This window comes from Poecilia reticulata, linkage group LG19 (genome assembly GCF_000633615.1).
Source record: "Poecilia reticulata strain Guanapo linkage group LG19, Guppy_female_1.0+MT, whole genome shotgun sequence".
NCBI classification, from domain to species: Eukaryota; Metazoa; Chordata; class Actinopteri; order Cyprinodontiformes; family Poeciliidae; genus Poecilia; species Poecilia reticulata.
In genome coordinates, this window is record NC_024349.1 from 17,970,350 (window position 1) to 17,979,603 (window position 9,254).

General features: G+C 38.2%; 1 protein-coding gene across 3 annotated transcripts; it reads right to left on the bottom strand.

The window, feature by feature from the left end:
• Nucleotides 1–181: 181 nt before the first annotated feature.
• On the bottom strand, nucleotides 182–8,927 carry tap2t (transporter associated with antigen processing, subunit type t, teleost specific). Of its 3 annotated transcripts, none has more exons than XM_017310882.1 (12): nucleotides 8,825–8,927; nucleotides 7,114–7,649; nucleotides 6,098–6,212; nucleotides 5,890–6,020; nucleotides 5,521–5,726; nucleotides 4,409–4,606; nucleotides 4,192–4,320; nucleotides 3,913–4,104; nucleotides 3,597–3,770; nucleotides 2,590–2,749; nucleotides 2,155–2,291; nucleotides 182–570 (listed from the first exon to the last, which is right to left on the bottom strand). In XM_017310882.1, the coding sequence occupies exons 1-12, from the start codon at nucleotides 8,890–8,892 to the stop codon at nucleotides 373–375; spliced, it is 2,244 nt and encodes a 747-aa protein (XP_017166371.1). In that variant the 5' UTR covers nucleotides 8,893–8,927; the 3' UTR covers nucleotides 182–372. The 3 variants fall into 3 exon arrangements, with proteins under 3 accessions (XP_017166371.1, XP_017166372.1, XP_017166373.1); XM_017310883.1 differs by lacking the exon at nucleotides 8,825–8,927 and adding an exon at nucleotides 8,497–8,710; XM_017310884.1 differs by lacking the exon at nucleotides 8,825–8,927 and adding an exon at nucleotides 8,452–8,710.
• Between the last annotated feature and the right edge of the window lie 327 nt (nucleotides 8,928–9,254).

Consider the following 9,254-nt stretch of genomic DNA (forward strand, 5'->3'; position numbering starts at 1 on the left):
TCACAGAAACAACCAGTCATTATTAGATATGTTTTTGCCTGAAATCATAATATTCTACGAAAAATAATGAGTAACAATTGGTAGACCTTACCTAAATGTACATATTCACATCATTTATTTTACACTGATGACGATCAGTGAACATCGCCTTAGGTGGTAAAGACAAAAAAAACATCCAACATTTCAGCTTTTCTGTCAAATTATTTTAATGCAGCACATCAAACAATAAACATAAAAAACAATCATATTTCCCTTCCTGACACAGTCATTGTTATGTGTTCATTAAATATGCAGCCTCAACCAACCTGTTATTTACAACAGAAGCTTTTTGGTGAAATACAAGATGATAAGTGTTTGTGAGTCATTTTTGTTTTACAAGTTTTCTTCAGAAAACAGCTCTTCCTTCAAACGGAAGTAGCATCCTTTTTTGTTCATGAGTTCCTGATGGGTCCCCTCCTCCCGGATCGACCCGTCCTCCATGAAAATGATGTGATCCGCTTTCTCCACAATGCTGAGCTGATGAGCCACAATCAGAACTGTCCGTCCGCGAGCCAGAACCTCTTTCAGAACCTGAGGAATGACACCATGAAGGGCCGAGCGTCACTGGATTAGTTCAGTTGTTACTGGGGATCCAGTATTAATGGGATTGGCTGACATTTAGCCAATGAGTCTGTTTGTGCCGCGCTGACATTACTGGTGATTGATTAGATTTAAACTGATGTTTCACAAGAAATGAGGCAATGTAAGTCCCAAACAATCGTTGAACTTGTAATGGTTAAATGCTTTTTTAGAAATAAATATTTTTAAATTAGATTTTTTGGTAACACTTTATTTGAAGGTGTGTGCATAAGACTGACATAACTCAGTCATAAACATGACATAACATCTGTTATGAACATGAATGAGTCCTTATGAATGTCTATGATAGTTGTCATGAAGTGTCATTCGGTAAATAATGACAATTTAATGCAAAGTTGGCATTTTTAATGGACTTTAAATGCAACTTTTAGAGCAACTTTGCATTAAAAGTGTCATTATTTACTGAATGACACTTCATGACAACGGTCATAAACATTCATAAAGAATGTTTATGACTGGTTATGTCCCCTGTTCATGACATAACACGTGTTATGTCATGACATAACAGGTGTTATGTCATGTTTATGACAGTATCATGTCAAATAAAGTGTTACCGATTTTTTTTATGTGGAATTAATTATGATTAATTTACAATGAATACAAATGAATTAGTTGAGGATAAAGTAGAATGGTTTCAAATAATTTAAAAGAGCTGTGTTTTCTAAAGTGGTCAGTATTAGTAAGAGATTAGAAATTATAATCACTAGCTGCATTTCCACTGACTATAAAATTGAGCAAACTGAAATTACGAAAATGAATTAGCTTAATACAAACACGGCAGTTTTGAAAAAAAAAAAAAAAAACTCACATTTTTTGATAGTCTTTGCACTAGGATGAAGTGTTTTTTTTTTTGCTGAATCAAAATTTGTTTATTTCACAAAACTGCCATGGAAACACTTTTTTGAACCACACAAGTCATGTGATCAACAACCGGATGTTACTACTGGCAGAAAAAACAAAAAAAGACAACAGGAAGTGGTAGGAGGATTATGGCGCCGGCATGTTTTTAATGAATATTTTCACATAAAATTTTTAATGTTTTTCCTATTTAATGGAAATATACAGCAATGGAAAACTGTGCTTTTTTTTTACTTTAGTGGAATATCAAAAACATTTTGCTCACATTTGAAATGGAAAAGCACCTACAGTAAGGTATTTAAGGATTTCCTATTTTTAACTCTTTTGTGATGAACATGCATCAATTCATTTTAACCTGGCTGAACTGAAGGTAAAACTAGGTCTTGTTAAGGATGAACTATGTTCAACTGGTAAGTGTGTAAAATACTTGGGTTCAGCCAAATCCTTTTATTGACCAAATCTCATTCTTATCTTAGAAAAACAACAAAAGGTCTGAAACACGATGGACTTCTTTTTTCATACTTTTCCAGGCCTGGAAACTACTGAAATTAAATTCCAGATTTCTTGTGCCTGCGTTTTGACCTTGTTCCAATGAGACCAACTGATCTGATCTCCAGAAGCATCTGCATCATTCCCAGGACCGTGTTTTGTACTCACCGCCTTCTCTGCATCTACATCCAGTTTGCTTGTGGCCTCGTCCAGGATGACAACCTGGGGATCTCGAACCAGAGCTCTGATGATGGCGAGGCTCTGCTTCTGCCCTTCTGACAGTTTGCCTCCACACTCTCCAATATCTGGACAAAGAAAAATATGTTAGCTGCTCCATAGGGAAAGCGTCCTTCAGTCTCTATGATCAGTGCTTTGAGCGATTTACATTACAATCATAAACTTTATGAATCAATTTTAAATTTGGCATGATTGCCCATCTAAAGTAAAAGGCTAACTTCACCAACTGCTTGACCAACTTCAACCTCAATTAACGCTACAACTGTAGAAAAATGTTGGAAAAGTAGCTTAAGACTATCATGATTTCTAAGGCACAATAAAAAGATGGAAACATCACAAAATGAGGTAAATGCAGCAGCTCTCTACCAGAGTCATAGCCATTCTCCATTTGAGAGATGAACTCGTGTACGTTGATCCTCTTTGCAACTTCTTCCACCTTCTCCAGAGGGCGCTCCTCTAGACCATACTCTATGTTGTACTTCAGAGAACCAGAAAACAGCACAGGATTCTGGGAAACCAGTGCGACCTATGTAAACAACAAACGGCGTCAGAGCATTTCTCACGAGTTGAGCTATTTGTCCCGTTCTGTCCTCTGATTCTGTAATTTTACCAAAGTTCTTAGTACAAACTGATAATACTTTTAGCATTGGGTATCCCTCTGTAAGCATTATGAGTTTTCTTCTTATTACTATAAAGAAAAGTAACTATATGAATCTACCGGTTTGTTTTCATAGAAAATCTCCTTTATATAAACAATAATTTCTTTATAGCCTCAAATATCATACAATATTATGACTTTAGTGTGCATAAGTATTACATAGTTGCAGATTATTAGTATACATTTGTATTCATGTTTATTGGCCGGGTCCAAGCTAAAAATGTAAGAAATCTGTTGGTCACATTGGGATCATTTTCTGCTTGCTTGGCCTTAAATGTTAACAGGTCAGTCTATAAATCGCAAATCCTACATTTTCCGATCAGTGAACACATAATTTCTAAGCTTTAAGAAGTTCAAGAAGCTATCTGAAAGGAGATGTTATTTTCACTGAGAGATATCCTCTCTCTATTAGGGAGCAGAGGATCTAGAAATGCTAAAAATATTCTGGAAATGTCACATTAAAGGTAAAGACCACTATTCTCTAAGAATCCACATTGTTATTAATGCTAACCAAGCTAAAGGTGCCTATCAATAATAAAATAAGCTTTAAAATCCCAGCTCTGTAATAATTTTATTTGCTTTAAAATACTGATTTTAAATATGAATTAACTGCAACTTTTCTCTCACATAATTGAGTGATTTCGCCTCTAAACCTTCTTCAGGTTGACTTCATGTTAGAATTTAAAAAATAAATGCTAAAGGTCACCAACTGTACCTTCTGATGGAAGTATTTCTTCTGGTAGCGGTGTAGCGGCTCCCCGTCCAGCAGGATCTGACCCTCCTGAGGCTCATACAGCCTCTTCAGGAGACTGACGCAGGAACTCTTCCCACCACCGGAGGGACCCACCAGAGCCGTGATCTTCCCTGGGCGGATGTCCAATGACACCGACTGAGGAGGGAAAACGACAACAGTGACGATCCATTCTGTTTCTGGTCTTCAACGACGTTAAATCTTCAAGCTTCAGTAACGTAAATTTAAGATTTATGAGGACTTTTTAAACCAAGCAGAAGCCTGAGTTTGAGAAAGTTACCTTTAGAGCTGGTTTACCAGAGGGAGCAGAGGGATAACTGAAACTGATATTTTGGAAAACTATTCTCCCATCCAGCTTCTTAGGAGCCAAGTGTCCTTCCTCTTTGCTTTTTGGTGTCCTGTCCATGTAACTCAGCACTTTGGAAATGACTCCCACTGTGGACATCGTCTCTCCGTAGCAATACATGATCTCCTGTGACAAGGAGAACATCTTCGTCAGTAAAATCCAGGATAATTGGCTCACATCTCAAACATATGGTGCACATTTCACTGAGCTCACCCGTAGATTGACTGACATCGGCTTCTGGTACAAGAAAAAGGACACCAGACTACCGATGCTGAGCTGACCGGCAGAAATGAGGCTTCGGGCTTGAATCAGCATAAATATCTTTATACCCAGAGTCACCAACTGATTGCAAAAAGAACGTAGAGGAATTACTCACACAGCTGTAAAAAAAGTTCAAATAACTGTGTTTGTTGGTAAAAATAGATCTCACCCTTCGTGTTACAAGATAAACTGCGCTGTATATGTCTGACTGTCTTTTGATGGCACACAGCTCTTCCAGAGCCACGTGATATCGCCTCAGCTCCTCTTTCTCGGCGTTGAAGCTGCGGACCGTTCGGATCCCGCTGATCGTCTGGGAAGCCAGATCTTTGTTCTGAGCGAGGCATTCCTGTGTCCGATCTTTCAGATCCTGTGTGACACGCAGGAAACATCCACCCATTTATTACATTGGAGTTTAGTCAATTCTGTGGAAGCATTTTCTCACTTTCTTATCCATTAGTCAACAAAATGAAACATTTCCTGTAGTTTTACATTTTACGATCGCTTAGTTCAGGAGGGAAATCAGACACTCCTCTTCACGTCAACCTTCCAGCTCATCACCTTAAAACTCCTTTTGCACTTTTCTCCTTTTACCACCACAAACCTCAATACATCTTAATATGATTTTGATGAGAGACTGAATTAACACATTATAAATAAATAAATAAAAACATGCTGTGCATTTGCATTGAACACCCTTTACTCTGACAGCCCCGAATAAAATTCAAAGCCATCAACTGCCTTCAAAACTCACCTAATTGGTAAATATTAATTAGATAGATATCTGTATTTAATGCATTGTAAGGAATTGCATGATTGTGAAGTAAAAGGACAACGCGTACATAGATGTTGAACCTTTTACAATTAAAAACCTCATGAGTTTGCAGTGAATATTTACTCAGTCAAGATATAAAATCCTGTGTAGACGGTTACCTTCAGAAAACGCCTGATTAGTAAATAGACTCCACCTGTGTGTGAAGCTGCTGAGAAGTTTAAAGCAGCCGGGTTCAGTTATTAACCATTATTAAACAGAGATTTGTTCAATCTTGGGATGAAACAGATCCATCAGCTCCAGGAGAAGCAGCAAACAGGGATCAGACCAAAAGACCTCAAACTATGGCATCAGCTTTTTCATTACGGCAGAAGAACCCCAGATCTGACAACCCATCTCCTGGATGGAGGGAAAAAACATCCAAGGATTTGCAGGATAACTAACAGAAAACCTTCCTACAAAAAGCCCCAAAAGGAATTAAAGTGAATCTGAGGTGTATGGCATAGACCCACCTTGGACAGCTTGATGTATTTATTTTGCAAAGTGGCCAGGAGCGGCATCTCTATGCAGGTGAGCACGGTCAGCTCCCAGGACAGGCCCAACATCACTCTAAGCATGAGGAAAGTCTTGACTGTGCTGCGAACTACTGCGTTGGCGTTCAGCGCCACGGTTCGTCCCATCCTGTCAACGTCACTGTGCAGCCGAGAGGACAGTCGTCCTGGACAGAAAAAAGGTCTTGATGAATTACAAAGCCCTGCAAGGTTCCACCGTTAGCAAAATAAGTTGACGAGTTCTCAGTCCAGGGTCTCTGAGTCTTCCACTATAGCGTTGAAACACTTTTTAAAAGATGCTTGCAATTACTACATCTGAAAATCTCTCACCTGGGTTGTTCTCCTCAAAGAAGTGCACCTCTTGCTTCAGGAGGTTGTGAAACAGCAGATGTTTCAGTCTCTTGTTCAGTCTGGCCAACGTAGCCATAAAAATGCCTCCTCTCATCCCAGAGAATAGCGCGCTTTCAGAGCAGGCAGATACATCAGCTCTCAATCAGGTGGACTTATTTTCAAGAAATTAATTATTTTATTTTATTACCTTCCAGAAGAAATAAGCACTAGATGCCCGACTGCATAACCGAAACCGCTTTGAAGCTGTTGACCGCTGAGCATGTCAATCACTTTTCCCTGATATAAAGGGATGTAAGTATCACCTGTTGAAGGAAAGAAAAAGATGAACATTTACTGTAAGTTGGTTTACTTACTGTAAAAGCAATGAATGGCAGCAATGGTTCGTTAATTTTTTTAAAAAGCATGGTACACCTTCTGGTACTAGAAGCGAAATCAAGGTTTTAATGAGCTATGGTTTCAAAACCACCAATATGCTGTTCCTACGGTGTGAAGAAGTTTTACTGGGATTCTAGGAAAGGTGTTCAGTTTGCTATAGCTGTTAGCATATCAGAAAACATGTGTTACATGACTGTAAGTAAAAAGTAATGAACGTTTGGTGGAGCATCAACCCCTGATATCCATATGAATTGCGTGTCGGTTTTAACGTGTGTCCATTTTGTATGTATATTGGGATCGAGGGTGTAATATTCAGTGTTTAACTGTGTCCGGATAGTTAAACACTAAATGTTTAACTGTCCACCATCACCTCATGGGCCACATGCATAAGGCATTCAACTCACATAATTCTTTGTCATTTATTTTTCAAGGGTGAAATTGCAAGAAATAACAAGAAATATAAAGGAGGGCAATGCTGAAACACAACCAGCTAGCATCAACTACGTGTACCCATGTTCCTCTAGGAAGCCAATATAAATTTAGTGGATGTTGCTTGCATATTTTTTATATAGTCTGTTTTAAAAATCCAAAACAAATGTTATGTATTAATCACTTAGTAATAAAACATCAGCAACAGTAGGAATAATTGTTGCTTTCTTAAGTTTGTATCAAAATAAACTGCATTGCAAAGGATTTTTTTTATTATTGTTGTGTTTCTGATGGGTAATCATGGCATTTAATCAACATTACCAAACTGTGAGAATCTCTCATCAGTCAATGCATATTAATAAATGTCAGATAAGGTTGATTATCAGAGGTTATACATACAGATGACTCCCATGATGAGGAAGCCAAAAGCTGCGATCAGATGAACAGTGTCTGGTTTGAAGTACGTCAGCACTCTCATGAGCAAACGTTTAGTGTCCAGGTTGTCTTTTGCCTTCTGTCCATCTGGAGAAATCCACTTCTCCCACACCAAACAGGCCAATGATGAGGACGCAGCGCCCAACAACAGCATGCTGAGATCAGGAGAAGGTTCTGCGGGCCGCTCCGAGGGAGGTGCGGTGAGGATTCGTCCAGTTTCAAACACAGGAGAAACAAGGCAGAGGAGCGCTGCTAACCTATGGAGTACTGCCCGCTGTTTTCCATCTGTTAGTGCTGAGATAAAAACATGGAGAAAAAGCCACTTTATCAGTCCAAAGGCCCACACACCTGCCAGTCCGCCACAGCTGGAGCACTTCCACAGCACCAGCCACGCCCACTGTGCTGAACACAGGAAGGCATCGAGGAGAATGATGCACAGCGCCCATATTATCACCCCCATTACTGTCCGTTGATGGCCGGTCCAACTCCAACGGCCCGAGCTGGTCCAAAAGAGACAAGACATTACATGTACGTCAGCTTTATTTCACCTAGGCTGTATGTAAATATGTTTGACAAATCAAAAATGTGTAACATAAACAATGTTTTCAATATAGCACCCATGTTCTCTTCCATACTCTATATGACTTCCTGTACAGTTTATAGGACCAAGATGGAGGCTTCTGATGCAAGCACTTGAAATTACCCTTAATATTTAATTTCCAGCTTTGTTATTAAAGATGATTCTGCCTTTTGAAAAATAAAATATTATTTGTCAGAGGAATATAAATCAGTGTATTTGTTCAAATTTGAAGCAATAGGTGCATCTTAAAAGTCACTGTTTGATTACTAGGACCATGTTAATTTATAGAATGTACAAAAATCACAAAACAATATAAAATGACATAGGTCATAGTGTGAACATTAACACATTTCCCCTAATATAACCTAGTTTTTCTTAATGTTCCCGAACAGAAAAATATGTTAACTAGATTGCATACTTTTTTTTTTTTTTACATGGAGCGTTTGTTTTTATGGTCTTCATGTGGTCTTCAACTTTGCACGCAGTCAGTTGTTAGATCACAGATTTTAGTCGTACCGTGTTAGCAAAGAAAACCCAGCATTCTTTTGAAATGTGAAACAGTAATAAGGAGTCATTTGCTACCTTTATGAAACCCATGCACTAAACCAAAGCCTAGCTAAAAGTACTGCAATGTTCAGCTTCCATTTTAGATAGAAAGCGTCAACCTTCAGCGACAAAATATTCATTATGTTCCATAAACCTGTTAGCAATTTAACATTTACCTGAAGCCCACAGTAGGATTTAAACACGTAATTCCAGTAACTTACCGTTCTCCAATGCCTAGCTAGCTGCTAGCTGCTAACTTACTTTCGGTTTCACTTTCACCTTCACTTGATTCATGGTTGTTTCATAAAACAACACAAAGCAACTGTTTATAAACCGGTGTCTTAATTTGACTCGGTTGTTTATTGCTCCTCAACAGTAATAAAGTTTTAAATTAAAGTTTTGACAGTTGCAGCCGAGCAACTGAGTTATTCAAAATTCAGCCACAAGATGGCGGCAATGTACAATATACCCAGAAGAATATATATTGTACACTGTACAGAACCTTCCCTATAATTTATAAAAAAAATTATTAAATTAAAATTGAACCACCTTTCAGCTATAGCTGCAGCTCTTCTGGAGTATGTCTCTGTCAGATTTGTATATTTAGACACTAACATTTCCTCGGTTCTTCTCGACAGAACAGCTCGAACTCACTCAGACTGAATGGCAAACATCTGAACAGCGCCTTTCAAATCTGTCTACATGTTCTCAAGTGGTTTTAGGTTTGAGGTGCTAACTAACTACATTTACTGAGTTACATTTGCTTGAGTAACTTTTGGAAAAACTGTACTTTTAGGGTCCTTTTTTTTATATATATATATATATTTTGTCTGACATTTTCAATATTGAATCAGATTTTACTAAGTAATTGACTGTATCAGTTACATTGTCCTCTACTATTCTTTTCTTGAAACACCTTTTAACTCCCGAGTACTTACACTGACAAACATTAAATTGAATATCTTAAGGTTTCTACTTA

What these genes read in the sequence shown, in the direction of transcription:
- tap2t (XM_017310882.1), bottom strand. Translation starts at nt 8,892, where the DNA reads ATGTTAGTGTCTAAATATACAAATCTGACAGAGACATACTCCAGAAGA. An exon ending in AATACATCAAGCTGTCCAAG is followed by an intron (nt 4,607 to 5,520) that starts GTGGGTCTATGC and finishes CGTGTCACACAG; the next exon opens with GATCTGAAAGATCGGACACA. An exon ending in TTTATCTTGTAACACGAAGG is followed by an intron (nt 4,321 to 4,408) that starts GTGAGATCTATT and finishes TTTTGCAATCAG; the next exon opens with TTGGTGACTCTGGGTATAAA.